At 37.5% G+C, this 25,119-nt stretch overlaps 1 protein-coding gene across 4 annotated transcripts in view; it reads right to left on the minus strand.

Annotated features, from left to right (window-relative positions):
• The window catches only part of KCNT2 (potassium sodium-activated channel subfamily T member 2), a 426,098-nt gene that overhangs the window by 77,040 nt on the left and 323,939 nt on the right, over positions 1-25,119 (minus strand). For 2 of the 4 annotated variants that reach the window (XM_043485980.1, XM_043485982.1), the window contains exons 20-21: positions 16,654-16,725; positions 12,826-12,960 (exon numbers count right to left, since the gene is read on the minus strand). In XM_043485980.1, coding sequence (XP_043341915.1) covers positions 12,826-12,960; positions 16,654-16,725 — 207 coding nt within the window. The remainder of the gene's footprint in view (positions 1-12,825; positions 12,961-16,653; positions 16,726-25,119) is intronic. The other 2 variants (XM_043485984.1, XM_043485983.1) reach the window with 1 other exon arrangement.

Consider the following 25,119-nt stretch of genomic DNA (forward strand, 5'->3'; position numbering starts at 1 on the left):
CTCACTCCTGACTCTGCCTTCTCAGTATCTCTGGGTTTGTGCTGGTCTGAGCCAGGCCTTGGGGTGAGCTCAGCCATACGGGGTGGGCCCAGTGATTGTCTAGCAGGGCCCCTGATCAGACTCCTCTCTCTGCCAGGCAACAGCCCTGCACAGCTCTGCCTAACATGGGGATCAGCATCTGCCAGATGGAGATCTACTATGATTACTGCTACTTTCAATAATTAGGTAGGTGGGTAGGAAAGGAAATTCAGATGACACAAAGAAAAAGAAGTATTATTAAGAATATCTAACAACATGTCAGAGTTTCTAATTTAAACTTTTGTTATCTCTACTTCTGTATCTACCCCTCAATAGTAGTTGTTAGATCATAATTTCATTACTGTGGTTTCAATTTACTGAGGACAATATTTAGTATGTAATTTAGTAAATACCAAGTATTTGCTATTGGAAAACTTTGGTTTCCAAGAGATTAAAAAAAAAAAAAGTATAATGTGAAATCCCTGCCTTTGGTTTAGACTTTACGATGTAACAGAAAAAAAACTGCAAAAAGTTCATAAATTTTATGAATGTATATATTTTTCTAAGGATGCTAAAAGTGGCTGACTGAAATCTGTGGTCCACAAATTAAATAGGGACATCTTGAAAGGTGCTGAGATGCACGGTCAGGGAAGGAGTTTCTGAGGAAACAAAGCTCTCAACAAGTAAAGAATGCATCTCATATTTTAGAAATTTTTATTTTCTCTGAGAAATATGACTTTTTCTTTCACATGTTATTTTTAAATTTTAGAAAAATTGATTACTTGAATTTTTTTCTTTATAAACCTTTTCTAACAAAATACATCAAATATGTACATACAGTGTGCTGTGTCTGACTCTTTACAATCCTATGGACTGTAGCCCACCAGGCTCCTCTGTCCGTATATATATGTAGACAGATATATTTGAGGCTTTATTAAGAGACAGTGATAAAATATTTGAGTGTTCCAGTCACTGTGCTTAAGTGACTTCTAGAATTGAAATTAGATAGGACAACAAAATTTATGTGATGTGTCATTTCTGTTCTAAATAATTGAACCTACTCTGTTTATGTTACTTTAAACTGAAAAACTGAGTGAATTATCTAGTCTGCCACCTAGTGAAAACTTAGAACTAATAACACTTAAATAATGAAATATTTTATTGCAGTGTCCCTCAAATCCATAAAATATTAACTGTATTGAATTATAATACATCATATTTACAAATTTGATTGCTTAAGAGATTTAATTATGTACCTTAAAAATACTGACACTGTACACATATTTCTGAACTTTAACAGGACTTAAGTATATTTTGATATATAACATTTTAGAAATAAAATGACATAAGATGAGAAGTGAAAGGAAAAGGAGAAGAGGAAAGCTATACCCATCTGAATGCAGAGATTCACAGAATAACAAGGAGAGATAATAAAGCCATAAGTGAACAAGGCAAAAAAATACAGGAAATCCATAAAATGGGGAAGACTAGAGATCTTCAAGAAAATTGGAGGTACTGAGAGAATATTTCATGCAAAGATGGGCACAATAAAGGACAGAAATGGCAAGGACCTAGCAGAAGCAGAAGAGATTAAGAAGAGGTGGCAAGAATATATAAAAGAACTGTACTAGAAGGGTCTTAATGACCCAGATAATCATGATGGTGTGATCACTCACCTAGACCCAGACATCCTGGAATGTGAAGTGAAGTAGGTAGGAAGCACTACTATGAACAAAGCTAGTGGAGGTAATGAAATTCCAGCTGAGCTATTTCAAATCCTAAAAGACGATTCTACTAAAGTGCTGTACTCAATATGCCAGCAAATTTGAAAAACTCAGCAGTGGCCACAGGAGTGGAAAAGGTCAGTTTTCATTCCAATCGCAAAGAAGGGCAATGCCAAAGAATGTTCAAATCACCATACAACTGCACTCATTTCACATGGTAGCAAGGTAATGCTCAAAATCCTTACAGCTTGGCTTCAGCAGAATGTGAACCAAGAAATTCCAGATGTATAAGCTGGATTTAGAAGAGAGAGATCAAATTGCCAACCTTCGTTGGATCATAGAGAAAACAAGGGAATTCCAGAAAAACATCTGCTTTTGCTTTACTGACTACACTAAAGCCTTTGACTGTGTGTAGAAGTGTAGTGTTAGTCATTCAATCATGCCTGATTCTTTGCCACCCTGGGGACTGCAGCCCATTAGCCTCCTCTGTCCGTGGGATTATCTAGACAAGAATACTGGATTTGGTTGCATTCCCTTCTTTAGGGAATTTTCCCAATTCAGGGATCAAACCCAGTTCTCCTGCATTACATGCAGATTCTTTACTGTCTGAGTTATGGAGAAGTCCTACATGTAAGTGGCTCAGTCATGTCAACTCCTTGGAACCCTTGGACTGTAGCCTGCTAGACTCCTCTTCCATGGAATTCTCCAGGCAAGAATACTGAGAGGTTAGCTGTTCCTTCTCCAAGGTATCTTCCTAACCCATGGATCAAACCCAGGTCTCCTGCATTGCAGGTGAATTCTTTAACATCTGAGCCAGTGTGTGGATCACAACAAACAGTGGAAAATTCTCCAAGAGATGGAAATACCAGACCACTTTGCCTTCCTCTGAGAAACCTGTAAGCAGGTCAAGAAGCAACAGTTAGAACTGGACATGGAACAACAGATAGCTTCAAATTTGGAAAGGGGTATATCAAGGTTGTACATTGTCACCTTACATATTTAACTTCTATCCAGAGAAAGAGGAGAGCGAAAAATTGGCTTAAAACTCAGCATTCAGAAAACTAAGATCATGGCATCCGGTCCCATTACTTCATGGCAAATAGATGGGGAAACAATGGAAACAGTGACAGATTTTTGGGGGCTCCAAAATCACTGCAGATGGTGATTGCAGCCATGAAACTAAAAGACGCTTGCTCCTTGGAAGGAAAGTTATGACCAACCTAAACAGCTTGTTAAAAAACAGAGACATTACTTTGCCAACAAAGGTCCGTCTAGTCAAAGCTGTGATTTTTCCAGTAGTCATGTATGGATGTGAGAATTGGACTATAAAGAAAGCTGAGCAGTGAAGAATTGATGCTTTTGAACTGTGCTGCTGGAGAAGGCTCTTGAGAGTCCCTTGGACTTCATGGAGATCCAACCAGTCCATCCGAAAGGAAATCAGTCCTGAATATTCATTGGAAGGACTGATGCTGAAGCTGAAACTCCAATAATTTGGCCACCTGATGGGAAGAACTGACTCATTTGAAAAGACCCTGATGCTGCGAAGATTGAAGGTGGGCGGAGAAGGGGACGACAGAGGATGAGATGGTTGGATGGCATCACCGATTCAATGGACATGAGTTTGAGTAAACTCCTGGAGTGGGTGATGGGCAGGGAGGCCCATCGTGCTGCAGTCCATGGAGTTGCAAACAGTCAGACAAGACTGAGCGACTGAACTGAACTGAACTGATGCAGAGTACATCATGGAAAATGCCCAGCTGGATGAATCACAAGCTGGAATCAAGATTGCCAGGAGAAATATCGCCAGCCTCAGATATGTAGATGATACCACTCTAATGGCAGAAAGTGAAGAGGAACTCTTGATGAAGGTGAAAGAGGAGAGTGAAAAAGCTGCCTTTAAACTCAACATTCAAAAAGCTAAGATCATGGCATCTAGTCCTATCACATCAAGGCAATAGATGGGGAAAAAATAGAAAAAGTGGCAGACTTTACCATCTTGGGTTCCAAAATCACTGTGGATTCTGACTGTAGCCATGAAATTAAAAACCACTTGCTCCTTGGAAGAAAAGCTATGACAAACCTGGATAGCATATTAAAAAGCAGGGACATCAGTTTCCAGACAAAGTATGTACAATCAAAGCTATGTTTTTTCCAGTAGTCATGTAAAGATGTGAGAGTTGGACCATCAAGAAGGCTGAGTGCCAAATAATTGATGCTTTTGAATTATGGTGCTGGGGAAGACTCTTGAGAGTCCCTTGGACTGCAAGGAGATCAAACCAGTCAATGCTAAAGGAAATCAACCCTGAATATTCACTGGAAGGACTGATACTGAAACTAAAGCTCCAATACTTTGGCCACCTGATGCATAAAATAGCCAACTCACTGGAAAAGACCATGACGCTGGGAAAGATTAAGGGCAGGAAGAGAAGGGAGTGACAGGATGAGATTGCTGGATAGCATCACCAACTCAATGGACATGAGTTTGAATAAACTCTGTGAGATAGATAGTGAAGGACAGGGAAGCCTGGTGTGCTGAGTTCATGGGTTCGTAAAGAGTCGGATATGGCTTAGTGACTGAACAACAACAATTCTCTTTTTCCTAGGTACTAAGATCACCATAAAGCAACATAATAACTGAAAATAATGTACTTTGTTCTTTCTAAAACTGTTCTACAATTACTTCTCTAATTAATTGTCTAGTTACATTTTAAAATGACAATACTTTCTTTGTATAGTGGAGCAAAACTTGCTACCCCAAAATGGCTTTGGCATTTGAAGTTATCTTTTATTCAAGGCATATTTTGATGTGGCTATTTGAATTTACTCAGTGATATAAATATAATCATGTAAAATATCTATGGACTAGTTACCTGCCTGAATTAATTCATTTAATAAGTAATTCTGAAATGCTCAGGTATGCTAACCAACACAAAGATGAAAACCATACCATACACTCTATTTCACAATCTGGAAGAACTCTGAGACTAGTTGCATTATATATTAAAGCAAAACAATCAAACATAAGAACATAAAAATCTGGAAAATATTTCTAATATTTAATAAAATATTACTAAGCTAGTGTGTCACTCTATTCAATTTGATCTGTGGTGGCTGGGATTGATGTTTTAAATCACAAAGGGTATATATTACTATGTAAGGTATATAGACACACTTAAATAAACGAGACACCAGTTTTAGACTCTAACTGAATATTGGCACTAAAAGAAATATGAAAATATTTTAATTTTTCACAAACACTTTTAAAATATTTTAGATCTGAGTCTGAGCTGGTTGTTCAATGACTATATAGTAAACATCAGATACCTCTTATATAGAAAAATTTAACCCATGTAAACCAAAGAAAATATTAAAATTTTTTGCACTATATAAAGGAATTACTCTTGCATTGATACATATTCGGTATCAGTATTCTTGAATTACATCATTTCCCAAGTGCCTTTGGGTGTCATTTCTTCAGTAAGACTATAATTCCTAGTGCCAAGCTAGAAATAACATTCCATTTTAATTTTTACTTTTAACATGACGTTTTCCCTCCTATAGTCCTGTCAGTTCAAACGCCTTCTAACTGGTTGGCTGTCATTTGCTCTCACTCTTTCTCAAACCATTCTTCACCTTGAGGCTAAAATAATATTTTATTTATTTATTTTTAATTAATTTTAACATTGCTTTACAATTTTGTGTTAGTTTCTACTGTACAGCAAAATTAATTGGCAAAAAATTTTTAAATCCTGTATCTTTCAATAATTTCCTAAATTTCAATATTCCTAAAATAAAGCACAGCTCATTAAAGGGCTCTTCAAAGCCATGAGAAGTCCGGCTTCTGATTTCCAATCAGCCTAGGTTGGACTTTCCCCTGGCTCTGCTCCAAGTGCTGCTTGGTTCCCAGAGGCTTGGTATTTGCTGCCCTCTTGTGGAATTCTCTGCTCATCTCTATGCACACTCAGTCTCCTAGCAAAAGTGCGTGTGTGCTCAAGTTACCCAGCTGTGTCTGACTCTTTGTGACCCCGTGGATTGTAGCCCACCAGGCTCCTCTGTCCATGGGATTTCTCAGACAAGAATACTGGAGTGGGTTGCCATTCCCTCCTCGAGGGGATCTTCCTGACCCAGGAATTGAACCTGCGTCTCCTGCGTTGAAGGTGGATTCTTTACCACTGTGCCTCCTGGGATGCCCTTCTAGTTGAAGACTGAATACCAATTCCTCGGGGAGGCATTCCTTCACCCACTGGACTGGATCACATGATTCTTCTATTTGCTTTCATTAGTTGCCAAACTTATAATCCTTCTAGCTAAATCTTTAAATGATTTGCTTAATACTTTCCTTGTAAAGTGGAGCAAAACTTGCCACTTCAAAATTTCTTTGGCATTTGAAATGGTTGTTTTTTATTCAAGGCACATTTCAATGTGCCTATTTAAGTTGAATTTAGGTACTAGCACTTGTTCATAAAAATATGAAAACATTCAACATTTCCCAAATATAAAAAAGTGTCTTGTTAGGTAAAACCTCAGCAAAATAAATTTAAATTTAAAAGTGATGACCTGCTTTTCTTTCAGTTTGGAAACTTTTTAAGGAATCTTTGTGCCTGGAAGACTCACCTGAGTGCTTCTCCGAGATGTGTAAGGAAAGGTGCTTAGGCAGGTGGAAGAGGAATTTTAACAGGATCTAAGTTGACAAAGGGGGCTTCCCTGGTGGCTTGGGTCAATGCAAGAGACACAGGAGACACAGGTTCAATTCCCGGGTTTGGAAGATCCCCCTGAGAAGGAAATGGCAACCCACTCTAGTATTCTTGCCTGGGAAATCCCATGGATGGAGGAGCCTGGTGGGCTGCAGTCCAAGGATTTCAAAAGAGTTGGAAAATGACTGAGAAACTAAATAACACCACCACCTTGATAAAGACCTTATCTGCTAATGTCTTCTGTGCTCTGAAATGGCCTTTAGGGGAGCAGGTGGGCCAGCTGCTAGGGATTCCAATAGTCTCTTCTGAGCAAAGCAGTGGAGGGGATCTGGCAACCTCTGGACTAGAGTTCATCCACAGGAAGTTTGCTGCTCTGTGGAGCTACTAAGAGCCCACAAAGGAAAACTCCCCAGGAGAGAGGCATGCATTTGGGTGAGGACCCGCTCAGGTCCTTCTGCAGAGACACCGCGTGCTGGCACAAAGCAAGGCTGAGCCTGGAGGTTCCTCTTGGTCCAGCCATCCCAGTACACGCCTCAGGGGCTCTCTCTAAGTGTTTGAGTGTTAACACTCTGCATACTTCGCTCTAGACTTTGTATGCCAAAGACGAATCACTTCCTGGGTGGGCATTTTGGGGCCCAAACAGCAAACAGGTGACTGTCACACTGGATGAAGGTACATTAAGCTGTGTTGTCCAGTGTTCAATCACAAAGCTATGTTTCAGATGCAACTCCAGGTGGAAGGGAATTCTCCCCAAACCCCCAGAACACCCTAAATCCTCTTCCACTCCCTACCCACACACACAAACACTACCAATTAATTAAGGAGACTCTCTTGTTTGTCTTTGGTCTTTGGGGACTAACTCTGGAGGGTCCTCAGACAATCCAGGGAGAAGAGAGCCCTGGTCAGTAAAGCTGTGTGTCCTAGTAAGCTGGGTGGGTAGAAGCTCAAGTGATCAATCTGAGCTTCTGAATAACAAATTCAGCCTTATTCCAGATGGGTCATATCAGCTATATTAGTAAGTTGTGGGCTAGAGCACTCTTAACTTTCATTTCATACTTGAATTCTATCCTGTTTTTATCTCTCATACAAGCACAGATTGAAGATTTTTCTAACATATTCCTTCACAGTTTTAAAAGCAAAAAATGTAAAACTCAAAAGGCCTCCCATCCAAACAGAATGCCAAGATAATCAAGTTAAAATGCCATGGCTCAGACCGCTACACAGAAATGCTAACATAAAATGTAGCACCGCCCTATATAAAGTAACAGCATACAGTAATCTTTATTCATCTAAAACATCCAGATACTAAGGAGACCACAAGATTTGATTGTCTCCTAGAAATAAATAAGCCAAAGAAATAATGCATCTCAATTATTGCCCCAATTTTCTAATTAATAAACTAGCCATGATGTCTGCTTACACATTTTGGTGGCCACTGTATTTTAGAAACAGCAATTCAAGTTTGCTTAAAAGACACATTCTTGTGTTAAAAGACACATTCTACTAATAAGTAGAAACTGCCAATTACTATCTGCCTATTAGGTACTTCTCAGTAATCATCTCACTTAGTCCTTTCAACAGCCTTGCTTGGCAGGACGATGCAAGAGTTTGGATACATTCAGACTACCTAGATTCAAGTGAAGTTGATGTTAGACTTTGGAACTCTTCCCATTTAAATCCCAAGCTCCATCAATATCAGCTGAATGACTCTTAGGCTATCCCTCATGTTAAAATACTTCAGCATAAACAGGGTGATAGGTTCAGAGTCAGGTTTAAGATAAACTCCAGGTGCAGTTAGCATTTAGCTTCACCCGCCGGCGTGGCTCAGGTTTTGTTTTTTGTTTATTTATTTATTTTCATCAGAGAGTGTACATCCTAGAGTTGAAATGGCTTCTATTAGCTATATTTCTGTCAACACTGTGCAACTTACTAATAAACTGATTAGAATTGGCTCTTCTTTGAGGAAATGAATGGTGGTCATTAAAACGCAAGGACTGGCTGAGATATTTTAGAGATATTGCTGAAATAAACTCTAGGTCCAAGATGGAATGGCTCCTGTCCTGGTGCCATTTCCGCAAACCAAAACTTAGATCACATTCCTGTCCCTGTAAATGTCCCACTCAACCAGAAATAGATTACATCAAGTCAGCCAATCCCCCAATGCCAAGCCAACTCTGGGCTCTGTAACTGTTTCTTTATTCATTCTCTATTTGTTTTTATTCCCTGTTTCTTATTCTTTAAGCTATAAAAGCTTCCTTCCTCCCATCCCATGACTCAACAGGTAAAGAATCTGCCTGCAATGCAGGAGATGCAGGAGATGTTGGTCCAATCCCTGGGTCAGGAAGATCCCCTGGAGTAGGAAGTAGTGACCCACTCCAGTATTCTTAACTGAGGAATCCCATGGAAAGAAGAGCCTGGTGGGCTGCAGTCCATGAGGTCACAAAGAGTCAGACACGACTGATGACCAAGCACAGCACAGCATCCCATTTTGCAGTTCTCTGGACCCTTGGGAATGGAGACTGCCCACTTTGTGAAGTGTTAACGTTTGTTTGTATCAAATTGTATTAAATTGTCTTCTTTAATAACTTTTACGGTTTTTCCTGTAGTCACGTAAGGATGTGAGAGTTGGACCATCAAGAAGGCTGAGTGCCAAAGAATTGATGTTTTCAAATTGTGGTGCTGGAGGAGACTCCTGTGAGTCCCTTGGACAGCAAGGAGATCAACCCAGTCAATCCTTTAGGAAATAGACCATGAATATTCATTGCTGCTGCTGCTAAGTCGTTTCAGTCATGTCCGACTCTGTGCAACCCCATAGATGGCAGCCCGTCAGGCTCCCCCATCCCTGGGATTCTCCAGGCAGGAACACTGGAGTGGGTTGCCATTTCCTTCTCCAATGCGAGAAAGTGAAAAGTGAAAGTGAAGTCACTCAGTTGTGTCCGACTCTCCAAGACCCCATGGACTGCAGCCTACCAGGCTCCTCCGTCCATGCGATTTTCCAGGCAAGAGTACTAGAGTGGGTTGTCATTGGAAGGACTCATATTGAAGCTGAAGCTCCAATACTTTGGCCACCTGATACAAACAGTCGACTCATTGGAAAAGACTCTGATGCTGGGCAAGATTGAGGGCAAGAAGAGAAAGGGGCAGCAGAGGATGAGGTGGTTAGATAGCATCACTGACTCAATGAACATGAATCTGAGCAAACTCCTGGAAATAGTGGGGGACAGATGAACCTGGTATGCTACAGACCACAAGTTGCAAAGAGCAGGACATGACTTAGCAACTGAACAACAACAACAAATTCATTTTTAACATTATTCCCTCCTGCAAACTCAATGTTTAAGAATCTAGTTCCCTTGAAGATGGGGTCCTAGGCTTTTATCCTAAATAAATGGTCTGCTATCCACTCCCTGCGATTGCACTTCTGAGAGCTTGATGCTTACTATAAGAGTAACTGGAACCTCCCTCTGCAATTTGTCATCTGCCTCTAGGAAATTTCATGCAAGGTGTTGGATAAAAAACCTGAAAGTTCAGAAAACTGGGAGTAGGAGGAAGAGAGAAAAGGGAAGCAGAGTTGAGACTGGTGTTAGCTTGCAGTAGATCAATAGTGATTGTTTAGAGGATTAGCACAGGACTCTTTACCATGATTGATCTTGGAGCTGAATCTGGGTAAGGAAGGAAGAAGAGCCCTCGGGTGACTAAGGACAGTAGGATCAGTGGACAGTAGATTTCAGTGAAAAAGGACGGTTCCGAGTTGGGGATGTGAGAAGAAATGACATAGAAAATAAGAAGCAGTGCTCAGAGAGTTGAATGCAACTCAGAATATAGAGTGGAAACTATTGATTCTCCAGTGACACAAGAATGGGTGACTAAAACCAGATATCCAAAGGACCATCTGCCTAGGATTTTTGAAATCATCAAGAATTATGGTAGGAGCAGGGCTGGCAAGAGTCACAGTGAATCAGGAACTGAAAGCTTCAAGAAGTGTGGAAGAGTGACCTCAAAGATGATAACTGACTGACTGACCAATAAAATGAAACTACCGAGTCTACAATTCTGGTTATTTATCTACATAAATGGTATTCTATATACCATAGGGACATACTTATATCTGGTTCATTTTAAATGATTAATTAGAGACTTTGCATCTCTCAGTAAAATGGGGATTTATTATTCTCTTGACATAAAAATAATTCATTCAGAGCATATATCAAATCAATAGAAATTTCACTATAATACAAATAAAGTCACAGTAAGTTGAAAATTAAAATGGCATGCTTAATTAAAGACCCAGGACCCTCTCCTGCTAAAACTATAATTAGCTTTTGCCAAGCATGAAATAAAACACCATGACTTGACTTTATTCATTGACTATAAATCTCATCTTTCTGCATTAATTTTCTACCCTGTATTTCCTTTTACATTCTCTAGAGGAAAAAAAAATGCTTATATATAATATGTCATGTTTTAAGCATGTGTTATGCTGCTTTTAAATGTACTACTTACATAACTCAATGACTAGTGAGCTATATTCTAAACGATCTGCCCCATTACAGTGACTTCAGATAATGTATTACTCCTTCTGAACAGGAGGAGGTTTTGGGCAAGTTCATGGTAGATTTTCCAGGTGCTGGAGAGATTCTATACATACGTGATTTTCTATCTTCTGATACTGCAAGAAGAGTTAATTATTCTCCACATGCACTTTATAGGTGAGGGAAACTGAATTTCAGTGAGGTTAAGAAATACACTCAAAGTCACATTTAGTAATTTTCTGCAGGAACCTCTGGGATAGATGTCAGATGAAGTTTGTTGCTATATTGTTCCAAGCTCCACAGCTTTTCCACTCTGCCCCAGGGAGGTGATAATTATATGGTTAATAATTACAGTAGCTAACATTCACTGGGGGAAGATGTCCTGGAAGAGGGCACGGCAACCCACTCCAGTATTCTTGCCTGGAGAATCCCTATGGACAGAGGAGCCTGGAGGGCTACGGTCCAAAAGGTCACAAAGAGTCAGACATGAGTGAAGCGACTTAGCACAACACACACAACATGGATTGGGGCTTCCCAGATGGCACAGTGGTAAAGAATCCGCCTGCCAATGCAGGAGATGCAAGAGACACAGGTTTGATCCCTGGGTTGGTACCGTCCCCGGGAAAGGAAATGACAACCCACTCCAGTATTCTTGCCTGGAAAATTCTAAGGACAGAGGAGCCCTGTAGGCTACAGTCCAAGCAGTCACAGAGTTGGACACAGCCGAGCACAACATTTACTGAGAAACTGAAAATGACCAGGCAGGTATATGTTGTTGAATCTCCAACAACCTTATGATCAAGACATCAAGATTTAGAGAAGGAAATGAATTTACCTAAGATCATGTAATAAATAGTCAACCTAAGTGAGACACAAATCTCCACTCTCCTGAATTCTGACCTCCAACTGTAAACAGATAACTACCCTCAATACATGTTCTGCTATAATACGAAGGTATGAAGTGAGGGGAGAAAAAAATAAAGTTCAGGTTGTTTTATTTATTTTCTTAATTTGGCAGCTCACATACTTCCTGTAGACTTTTGCAAAACTCATAAAACTGAAATAATGATCTTTTAGATATTTAAATGTTAAATGCTTTTAGAAAGAATCATTCCAAGTGATGCAGATGTTTCAATTTACTGGTGACTCTCTTTTAGAGGTAAACTGACTGTTTTTTTTTTTTTTTCTTTATTTTATGAACCATTTAAAAAAAGTCTTTATTGAATTTGCTGTAATACAGAGATTGAACCCACAACCCCTGCATTGGAAGGTGAAGCCTTAACCACTAGACTGCCAGAAAAGTCCCTACTAGTGATTTTGATTTTATTTACAGCATGAACTTTTATCTGGTTGGTATTGCACATTCTTACTCAAAGATTACCATAACAGGAATTCCTATCTGGGTGGGCTGAACTAATAAAAGGCGGTAAAACAGTGAGGATAAGCTTATGACTTAGCTCCTGACATGAGTTAATGAGCCTTGCAATCTTTTATTCCTGGTTGCTCAGTATGTAAATGCATACCTTTGGCCTCTGCTAGGCATAAAAGCAAAATTAGAACATGCACAAGAAAAAAATAATCATGACTGCTACTGCACACAATTTTGTTAGAATTTGTTAAACTGTATAAGGAAACAGATGTATTATTCTTTTTATTTTTAAAAGAATTGCTGACCTTGTATTAAAAATTAAATTTCACATAGGACACATTAGGTCCTAAATAATATCTGTTTTATGATCGAATGAATTTACATAACTTCAGTTTGTGCTTCATGCTCATTCCTTAGCGACAGAGTCAGGTATTTCACAGATGGTTAGCAGTAAGGCAGCGGAAGGGGCGGGCTGTCCAGACGTTTACCTGAACAGAGTCTGCACATTGACGATGGTTTTGGCATCCGCCATATAGTCTTCCTCGGCGCTCATGGTGCTTTCTTTGTCCACGACCACCATGTTGGCAGCAAAAGTCACTCCACACCTGAGTAAATCATCTAGGCTTTGATAAAAATCAACAGAGAAAGGTGAACTTTCAATAAATCTCAGTATTAGGATGGTGCTGAAACTCACCTACCCACTCCCCACTGTTATAGGCATAGAGGTTACTGTTATAGGTGGCTTGCACAGAGTGGACACTGAAAGATGTTGTGGGAACTAATACAATATAGTATTCTCCAGAGATATGAAATAAATTGCATTTGGGGGTTCTTTATGCTTCATTAGATCTCAATAATTTCAAAGCATATGCATTAAGGATTTTCTTTAATAATATTTATGAATTTTATAAATAAAATTTTAATAAATTTTGCAATCAAACAGAATGAAAGCATGTTAGAATTTTGTTTTTACAGTTAGCATATTATTTCAGAAACATGGAGTTTGCATTTTTTTTTTTTTTAATCTCTGAGGCACTTCTGGTAAGAATAGAAATGAACATATATTAATTTAGATGGTCAAGCCTAACAAGGAAATATATTTATTAGAGATATTTATTTTTAAATGTCTATTTATCTGTGTGAAACTATGTTTTATAGATTGGTTCTACACAGCCAAAAGCATGTAAAATATATAAATATGATTTGCTTTCAAGCCTACCTTTTAGACACTTTTTGAGCAACTGATTAAATGAATTAAATTTGTTGGTTGCAGGAAACAATTGGTAAACTAAGACACAAGTTCCTATGAGTTACCATAGAGTCAGTCATCTCCCCTATCACTGATAAAAAATTTACCTAGCACTGAATTTAAAAACAATGTTATAGCAAAAGCTGAATCAAGAAAACCCTTTCTCATTACCTCTGCTTCACACAAATTTAAAAAATAGGACTGAATTGGAGAAGGGAGATTATACTTGAGTGAATGCAAGGGTATTCTAGGTTCAGAGTTGACTGAAGACAAATAAGAAGAATTGGGATAACTGATTTCTACATCTTCCAATTTAAAGTAAAAAGCGTAAAACTCAAAGAGCAGCAGCTCCTTTTAGATTTTTAAATGGAACAGTTAATTCTCCTAAAGATTGTCTCAAACTGCATGATCCCTTGAATTAGCCATTTCACATTAGAGGGGATTATTTTCCTGTTACAGGAAGGCAAGAGACAAGATTTCTTACTCTGTTAAATGGCGAGAGAGTATTACCAAAGCTTTGAGTCCAAGATCCCCAGAAATAGTCCAGAAAAAATATTTTGCCTGAATCAGGCACAGTGTTCTATAGCAGGGGTTTTATGACTAAAACTGTGGAAACAGAATGCTATCCCAAATAAATTTCCTATGGTGAGAGGGTCCAGGACCATAATATCTAATCAATATGATGACCAAGTTTAAATCTCCAGGAATACTTCACTTGGGTGTTCCTTTTATCTAGGAAATTTATAATTATTCTTACATTTATTAAAATATTTTTTAAATGAAAGGAGAAGGTGAAAAGCAAATATGATCCCTTGGGGACCATAAAAATGATGCTAAATCTTATGACTTCACACCCTATTATTATAGTGTTAATTCACTTTTTCGTATTTCAGCTCTTATGATCTTTATTTCCCCCACTAAACAAATTGTCTATATAGGAAAAGGAAAAGTTAATGTAATAGAAGGTAATCTTGACCAAAAAATGATACACAGAAGTTGTAATAAAATGAATATTTCATTGTCAATAAATCAAGGAAGTTGAGACTTGACAAAAACACTTCACTATGAGAATATTTGTACTAAACGGTTACTACCTAGCCAAACCTGTACATATCAGTTAATTCCATACTCAAAATACTGGCTGTTGTAGTTTACACATAACATTGGCAAATGATTTTAGTAATTATTATTGAATATGAATTTAAATTTAAAGAAATTTATAGGACCTATAGATTATTAATACATTAGAGTGGCATTTTTGAGTCACAGAAACTTTATTCTTCATGTTTTCACTTATTTGTATTCATTTAAAATTGTATTTTATTCTTTATCTTTTTAGTAGACTACCAATTTGTTTTTATAATTCTGTGTGTATCAGTTTCTTCCCACTGTCTTATCTACAAAGACATTATTTTTAATTTAGCATGAGTGCTTTACACAGTTTGGCCACCAGATGGCGGCACAAGAAAAAAAGTCAATATAGTTGAAAAAGTTACAGAGAATCTAACTGGCAATGTCTCTCTTTCTACCCTTCTCTAAGACTTCTTTTTTGAGGAGAACCAGAATGTAAAGCTATAAATATAGAGGAATGTTTGCGAAAGCGTTTTAATTCCTTCATAGATTTTGTTTGCTCATTTATGTTTAAGGAAAACTTCAAACATTAGCAGAAGAGAATACTATAGTGAATCTCCTGTACCAATTACCCAAGTTTCAATCATCGGTGACTTGTAGTCAATCCTCTTTCACCTCTGATCCTAGGAATCTGATCCTTTCCATTCTTCTTTTCCTCCCCATTAATACTTTTATAAAGGGAGAATTCATTTTAGTTTACATCAGAAAAGATGGATGAGAGGTTTATTTTGTATCTTTTAAATAAAATATCCTAATGAATTTTAATAGAATACTATTAATATCACATCAAAGAAATATTACTAATGATAAAATATGGGTTGATTTCACTTTCATGGATTCAAATAGTAGTTTTAGTACCTCTATATTTTAATTAGTTGGTTAGTCTTATGACAGCAGAAATGTAAATTATATTAATGTAGTTGTTTAGTTGCTAACTTGTTTCCATATCTTTTGCAACCTCATGGAAAGCAGTCTGCCAGGCTCCTTTGTCCACGGGAATTCTCCAGGCAAGAGTACTGGAGTGGGTTGCCATTTCCTACTCCAGAGGATCTTCTCGACCCAGGGATCAAACCTGCATCTCTTGCATTGGCAGGTGGATTCTTTACCACTGAGCTAGCAGGGAAACCCAGGCATATTCATGTAGAATGGAGGCTAAATGTGTGTTAATCTGTTTGGCCATTAATGTATCCACAGTCAATAAACACTCTCAAAGTTACAAAGCTTTGTTTTTTTAACATCTACAAGACGAAATGTAAACACGGGAGTTCTCAGTGGATAACTTTCAGCATTTTATTTGCAATGCTCTGGCTGATGCTTTTTAGAATGGAAGATTAACATATTTTATAAGCATATTAGTTTTATGATCTCTTAATTTTAGTATCTGTTACAATATCATGTTCAGGCATATAAAGGAATTTGTATTTTAAAGTTGAAGGATCACACACATTTGACCTTTAATTAACAAATTATTAGAAATTTCAGACTTTAATATGTTCTAAGAATGAACTAAGGAAATGCCCCAGTTAATAAATTCGACTTAAAAATGAGCATTTCCAAATTATTCTGAAGTTTTCCCAAAGTAATGGTCCTGATACCAATGCAGGACAACGGTGAAGGTCTAGGTTTTCTCTGTCACAACGTCAACAGTTACGAATCTTACTGCTGTAGATGGCACAACAGTGAAGTGGTTCTGGAAATGGAACAAGATTGACATGCAACGAGATTTGTTTAATTCAACAACAGATCACTGCTTAGGAAGTCTGAATGCAAGACGTAAGACACGAGAACATAAGCTCCACATGCAAGCTCCACATAAGCTCCACACGTCACGTTCACGACACTGAAATGGCGAGTTGCAGTCGACATGCAGCACCGGGCACAGAGCGTGACACGCGCAGACCACACTGGTGAGGGTGCCAAGGGTGTCGTCACCTACTTGTCAATAGAGCCCACCATGTAGTAAACCATTGGAAACCAACAGATGGCATCCAGAAAGTGCATGTCTGGCCTAAGCAGCACATGGGTTACAAAATGAAACACAGTGTCACAACAGCGGCAGGCTTCCAGGGAAGGAAGTAAGCTGACTCAGTTCTCATTTCCAATACTAAACGCCCTTGACGGGATTAATCTTAAGTGACTTTTCTCTTAACATTAATTTTAAAATGGCATTTTTACTTGTTACGAATAATACAATGCACTCAGTAATTAAAAAAAAAAAGTCACATTTCTGCTTCCTAAATCAGAAACATTATGGCAATATTCTACAAAAACACCAAATTGATACTCTTAGTTTATGACTAAAAAGTCTTTTCAATGAGTTTGAAATTATTCATCCTGAGAAAGTCTTATAAAATGGGAAACTAGTGATTTTTTTGATGATATAAAATATAAGAAACTAAATTAGTGTGTCTATCTAATTTTCTGTAAGAGATATACAGAATCACAACATGTCCCTTAATATATCAACATATGAAAAAAAAATATAGTATATGTACCCATGCAATGTATATATGTGTCTGTGTGTGTATATATATATATATATATATATATATATATATATGTAATACAGAATTAAAATTAAAGTATATCACCTTTTACACTTTTCTCAATATACACTGGCTTTTTTTTTTTTCTCAATATACACTGTTGAGCAAATTGTATTACAACTGAAATCTTTACTCTTTATACACATTTGGGGAAAGACTCATAAACTTGGAAGCTTCCTTACAAATTACCTAATCCATTGCATTCATTTCATAAAGTTATCAATTCCTTCATTCATCTATTCACTCAGCATCTCTGAATCCAAAAGCTTTCCATAATAGACATTTTGGTATACTAAGGTGTGTGTATATATATATATATATATCTTGTTAGCTTGTACTACAAGAAATAAGAGTTTTTGGAACACATATGTAAAAGCACAAAATTATAGAATATACTGAAAAATAAGGAATGGTTTGCATTCAGGATACAAAATAGAGGAAATATTTGATTTGGATGTTGAAGGATAAGAAGTAGATGGACCAGGAAAGGGGGAGGAGAGGGGACTTCTAGGCAAAGGGGAGCACAGCCCCGACAGCATCCCAGCCATTAGTCTCTCCTCCCTGATTCATTTCTTCCTGTTGATCAATCTCATCTCTGTTCACTTTAAAGAAAAATAATATTTAGTCCAGTGAATCATAAAAAGAAAACATCTAAAGAATCTCACTGTTGATGACATTCACACCATCATTCCTAAAAAGACTTCCTAGCCATTTTAAGTGGTCCCATATTACCACATATTATAAATGTACAACAATTCATTAAAAAAGAAAAACCTCAATTATTCAGTTTCTAAGTTATTTTCACTTTTATGCTATTAATCCCTGGAGTGACAAGCTATTTCTAACATCTTGCTATTATAAAAATTACTGCTCTGGACTTTTTTTGGTGACTTTTTTCTTAGCATTTGGTTTCATCATTTGCCCCAAAACATGCATAGAAGTTTTCCCATTAGTGAATCACAGGAAACAAATATTTTTAAAGCTCATGGTATAGGTTGGTTTCACAAATAGAATCATATATACTCCCAGTAGCGGTCTTGACTAGTGCCTGCCAATTCTTCTCTTTCGGGGTGCTGCTTCTGACAATTAGAAGGGATGTTCACACTGCTCACTCCAGACCTTCTATGGTTCCTGCCTGCCTTCTGGTTAGAGAAGAAGATATTAGGATTTGAGTGACACAGGCTGGGACAGCACTGAGGTTCTGTGGTGCTTTCAAAGATCCTTTTGACTGTGTCATTTTGGTGGTCATTATTTTATCTCTCTTTGCTCTTACATAGTTCCAGTCAGGTAACATGAATAGCTCAATAACTTACATAGCAGAATTATATTCATAATTCCTTGTTATTAATCACACAGCTATACCCTGTGAAATAACCTCCTAATTTTAAAAATCCAGATCATTTCCATTGTTTACACTTCCTTCTCTGACCATTTGTCCACTGTAACATATCTGTCTTCCAAAGACTTGGAACAATAGTTGATGTCATTAAATACTTCAACTTAATAAAGATACCAAAAAGTTTTCTATGTGATGAGAAGTACTGGGGTCACAAGGAACAAAGTAAGTCTTTATGTTATGCCAACCCTTCTATTAGAGTTAAAACTGAAGATTTGGCCTTTGCATTTTGTTGCTCTGCTGAGTAGAAATCATTCAAAGTACTTAAACATCAAAATTACAGCCTGTTGTTAGGAAACTTGTGAATCTTATAGACATGCCATTCTGCCACAAACATGCATTTATTATATAATGCACAAGCAATCTTTCAAATCTTTAGATATTAGCATCTGTATTATGGTAGCACAGTTCATCCTTAGATGAATCCAGCAATGTTACAAGGCAAGGCAAGTCATCTGAAACCTGGTAAATACATAATTCTGATGAAGTATATCCAATGTAGGGAGTCTAGTATGCCATGTGCATGTGTGATCAGTCACTAAGTCCTGTCTGACTCTGCGACGTTATGGACTGTAGCCTGCTAAGCTCCTCTGTTCATGGGACTTTCCAGACAAGAATACTGGAATGGGTTGCCATTTCCTCCTCCAAGGTATCTTCCCAACCCAGTGATTGAACCCTGATCTCCTCTACCTCCTGCATTACAGGTGGATTCTATATCACTTGAGTCACTGCAAAGTCAATTTGCAAAATTTGACTTGTATAGTAAATAGATCCACCCACTACTTCTACTGATAAAGGTGGCTTAAAAGGACACCTGAAATATAAGGAATATATCAATCATACATTCATATGTACTATGCCGACACATTTAAGTAAATTGACAAAGGTCTTTATGGCACTAAATTAATTACTAAAGAAAAAGTGAGCACATCATTAATCAGTCTTATCTGTAATTCAGTTAATAAAGATGACTATTTATGAGTCCAAATATCTTTACAGAGACTTTCATTACAAAAATTGTGATTATACACAAGTATGAATTAACCAGTTAATGATAAGAAATGAAAAGTTTTATGAAATTTCATGGATTTTCAAGTTGAAGATCATTATTCCCCATTTAACTATTAACTATAATAAACTTGGGGGCTTCCCTGGTGGTTCAGATGGTAAAGAATCTGCCTACAGTTCAGGAGACTTGGGTTCAATTCCTGTGTGAGGAAGATCCCTTGAAGAAGGGAACAGCAACCCATTCCAGTATTCTTGCCTGGAGAATCCCACGGTCAGAGAAACCTGGAGGGCTACAGTCCATTGGGCTGCAAAGAGTTGAACACAGTTGAGCAACTAACACTATTATAAACTCAATTTTTTTATTTCAAATTCAAGAATGTATGAGACAGTTTATTTTGTTAGCATTTCATAATCCCACTTTTAAGCTTATTTCTCCCTTAAAAATGAAGTAGCATTTTAATTTCAACAACTTGAAATAAATTTCCCTTTTTTTGTTGTTGTTAATTGGGTTTTCACAGAAACTTACCCATTAGTTTGAATAGTGACAATGGTACAAGGTAGGAAAACTACATTTCTGGACTGGCTTTCATGAGTCAGATACTATACTAGTGCTCTGTATACATTATTTTATATAATTGCAAAATAAGATAAATTTTCTCATTTTACAAATAAGGAAATTGAGGCTTACAGAAATTTGGTAACATACAGCCTATCAAGAGGGTCAGCTTGGATCTTATTTCAGATCTGTGTGAGTCTAAGGCTTGAATGTTTTTAATAAGGACCCTGATACATCATACGGTTTACCACTACTTTTGAAATAAGCTGAACTGAAGCTTACTTGTAACTATATGTGCAAAGAAGACTGATTTAGTAAAGGGATAGTTTAAACGAGATGTTGTAAAAGCTAAGAAGATGAGCCTGAATCTTGTATTTTAAATCAGCGTAGCTTTGGGTAATATATTCCAAAGTTTTTTTGACTCACTTTTCCATCTCTCATATGAAATGGTATCATCAGATGACTAGATGACCTTTAAGGTTGAAGTGGCAATCAAAATGTTTAAAATCAGTATGGTGCCACAACAGAATAGAACAGATGGCCAACCAATCAGAACTGAGACCAGTTTTGATGAACCAGTATCCAGTGCAAGATTAGCATATGAAATGCAGAAGGCGTTTTACTTGGAAACATTATGAACACTTACTTTGACATATTATGTATATGAATATCATGAATTTAATTTACATTTTAAATCCCACATTTATGGCATCTGTTTTTTCACATTGAATTAACTGGTTTTTCCACTAAATCTCCTAAGTAGCCATGCATCGACATTATTTTTAACAATGCTCACGTTCATTTAAAATAAAGTCAAATCCCACTAAACTAACTAGTAATTGTAGAAGTGTGTGTAATTATTAGTGTGTAAATTCTTATAACCCAGAAATATTTTAAAGAATAAAGCATCATATTTCTTTATAATACTGTAGGATAGATTGAAAAATACTAGCCACAGCAGAGAAAAAATTTCTTTAAAACAGTTTCAGTGTTTTTTAAAAAAAAGAGGATTGCATAAAACTTCCTGGAACATTATTTACTGGTGTTCATCCTTGTTTCCTCATTCTCAATCAAAGTAACAGAGAACAACAAATAAAATTGTTTGACACCACTTTTGGGAAATACACAGGATGCTAGTCAATTTTATAGACAGCACTTTTATCCCAACTCTTTGAAGAAAAGTCAAACCCACTAAAATTATTTAACAAAAGTCATGTGAATAGTTGGATTTCAAACTGTAGGTCCTTAGGAAAGCAAACAAAAATACTTAAGTGCAAAATAACCTCAAGTTAAAATATTCTTGTTTGACAATTGATAAACAATGTATTTTTGCATATGTCAAAAACCCTGTAACTAAAGTAAGATCACACAGATGAAAGAACAATGATCTATGAACTGCAGAGAAGGTTCTAATCCTAGAATCAACCTTGGAAAAAGTCACATAACTTCTTTGGCCTGTTCCTCCTTCCTATGAAATAGGAGACAGTGGTGCAATCAAGTCGCACAGACCAATTTGTTTAAATGTTATTGTAATTTGTAAGCTTTGAGATCTTAAGCTGCTTGGTACATCTTTCTGAGGATAAATCATGCTACATGACATGGATATATTTTTTATAGAAAAAAACATGAAATAAAGGCTAAGTACCTACTGGGATGACCACCATGTAGTAAATGCTCAGCAATTATGACTATAATGAACAAAGGTAGTGATAAAGATTATTAATTTTATTAAATGATCACTATGGTCTTATTTAGGTAAAATAATCTCTGATAAAAGCTACATGTATACTTATATTGAATTACTGACCAGTTTTGCAGTAACTAAGGGAAACAGAATTTTCAGATTTTTTTGATTGATGATTGATCAGATTCAGGAATTAAGCCGCTTGATTTTATAATTCTATTATACAATCAATCAATAATGTAGTAATTGGGCATTTTGGTAACTTGTTAATTCAAAACCAAACAGAAAGGAAATGATTTAGTCATGGCAATTCCGAAGTCTACGCAAGATATACAGGTTAAGAAATCCTAACTCCTGCCACCTGCTCACTGGGATAAGATGGGATTAGTGATTCTGAAATAAGATGGTTTAGGGAAACTAGGTGTGGAAAAGGACAAAAGTAAACTCCATTCCCAAATTTGGTGAGATTGACTCTTTTGCAAAGTACAATACTGTGATTTATAAGGAATGTGTACTTGGCATTCACATTCAGATTCCTCACATATCTTTGGTCTTCACCACATTTTCTAGCTCGCAACTCCCAAAACCCTTGGAATTTCCTGAGTGATAAGAGTCATGGTAGCATCTCCTATTAATAATATTTGGTCGCTTACCCTCCTGAAATCACTTCAGAGACATGAAGGTGAAATGGGTGTCCTGTTCTTCATAACAAGCCTCTTTCCAGGACAGCTGGGTTTACGTTAATGAAGTGACATCTGGAATGTAGCTAAGGACGGAGGCTGTTTGCCAGAGAAGCCAGCCTGAAGAGTGTGGGTACTTCAGTCCCACCTCCTGACTTTTGAGGAAGGGATAGGGGCAAGAGATTGAGTTTAATTGCCAGTGACCAATGATTTAGTCAATTGTGCCTATGTAATGAATCTTCCACTAAAAACCCAAAAAGACACAGTTCAAAGAACTTCCAGGCTGGTGAACAGGTAGAGATTTGGTGACAGTGATGCTCTTTCCCCATACCTTGCCCTGTGCATCTCTTCCACCCAGTTTTTCCTAGTTATATGCCTTTATAATAAGCTGGCAATGCAGTCAGTAAAATGTTTATCTGAATTCTGTGAGCTGCTCTAACCAAATAACTTGACCTTGAGTAGGTGTTGGTGGAAACCTCTGAGTTACAGCCAGTCGGTCAGAAGTACAGGTAACAACCTGGACTTGCAACTGGCATCAAAGTTCATGGAGGGAGTCACTGAAACTGCCAGTCTATTGTTGTTCAGTCGCTGAGTTGTGTCCCACTATTTGTGATCCCATGGACTGCAGCACTCCAGGCTCCCCTGTCCTTCATTATCTCCCAGAGTTTCTTCACTCATGCCCATTGAGTTGGTGATGTTATCCAATCATCTCATCCTCTGCCACCCCTTTCTCCTCCTGCCCCCAATCTTTCCCAGCATCAGGATCTTTTTCAGCCTACAGCTGATCAGTTATAAGGTGATAACCTGGCTCCTGATTGACTTCTGGAATGGGGGTGGGGAAATTTTGTAGAACTGAAACTTCAACCTGGGAAGCTAATGCTACTTCTTTTCTATTTCTGGGTAGACAGTGTCAGAAGTGAGTTGAATTCCCTCAGAACTGAGCTGGAGTCCTGAGAACTGCTTGTTGGAGGTGTGGAAAAACTTTCTTTCTCTCTCTCTCTCTCTCTCACACACACACACACACACATTGAAATTGGGTCCCAGAACCCAATTAGGAGTTTTATACATCAGGACCAGGAATTATACCTTGAAATAATATAAAGAAGGTGAAAGAATAACTTTTACCCATAGCTTTACACAGGGATGCTGTAGGCACAGTTCTACTCCTTCTTCTTCTTTTTTTTTTTTCAAGCCTCTTCCGCTCTGCTTCTCTATATTCTGAGGCCTGAGTTGACCCAATTTAATCCAATCCATAGGACATGGGAACTCATGGTCTAAGTCACGCATGAGTTGCACAAGCATGTATGCTTAGTCATATCTAACTCTTTGTGACCTTATGGACTGTAGCCTTGCAGGCTCCTCTGTCCATGGGATTCTCCTAGCAAGAATACTGGAGTGGGTTGCCATTTCCTCCTCCAGCGGATCTTCCCCACCCACCAGATTGTTTACTACTGAGACACCTGCTCTAAGTCAATCAGCTTGTAAATACCCCTGCATTTTTAAGGGAGTGGACACACCACCCTATAGGCAAAAAGAGCCAGCATCTGACACTTCTGAGTTCATATAGTGGATGAGCATCTCCTGTGTGTCAGATCCTCTCCTTCCAGAGATGCTCCATAATCAGAGGTATAGGCCAAGGCCTTGGAGGTGCTCGCGCACCATGCTCTATCACCCTAGCCACCCAGTAACCACTCTTATCCTGCTAGGATTTGCTTTATTAAACCTTTATTTCATCTGACATTGGGTCTAAATTTTTGTTTTCCTACATCTGCCCTAAATTTATGTCACCTTTCCCTGGATGCCAAAAGCATTGAATCATCATCAGACCTGAAAGTTCTTCAACTGAAACCTCTAGAGGTGTGCTCAAGTTTTAGAGTTGATTATCACTGAGATTCTGATGCTAAAAAGAGATGCAACCATGAGAATCTTGATATTCATATATTCAGAATTCATGAAGTTATATCGGGGAGTTATCTCTGTTTTGAGAAAATTCTTTTCATAAATTTTAAAAGCAGAGACAAGGCAGTGGTTGTTGGCCTCATTTAGCTTATCCCCAAATTTGCATCACTTTAGAAATTAAGAGGAGAATTGGAGGATGTTAAGCTATGGTATTGATTTAAGGACCATCTGCTACTAATTTGAGTCAGAGAGAGAAATATCGTAATTTTAGCACACACACAATGGATTTGACCACAGCATTCAGTGATGTATATTTATATCTGTATAAGGATCTTGAAATTTTTAAATAGTCTTGTTTCATAAGAGTATATTAATCAAACATTTTCTAAAGAAAAGAACATGGTAAAGTGTAAACTATTCATGTTATGTTACAGGATATATGTTTTAACAGTGAAAGAATCATAAGAAGCAATGATGTGTTATCATATGACATAAAATGGATCATCAATATGCTTCTCTGATAATTAATGGTTCTTTACAAAGACAGCAAAATTGTCCACTTTTGGCAGAGATTTTCCAGGCTAGTAGATTAATTTAAGGAAAATAACTGTAATTATTTCAGTGGCATGTTTC

Source organism: Cervus canadensis, chromosome 13 (genome assembly GCF_019320065.1).
Source record: "Cervus canadensis isolate Bull #8, Minnesota chromosome 13, ASM1932006v1, whole genome shotgun sequence".
In the NCBI taxonomy this organism is placed as follows: Eukaryota; Metazoa; Chordata; class Mammalia; order Artiodactyla; family Cervidae; genus Cervus; species Cervus canadensis.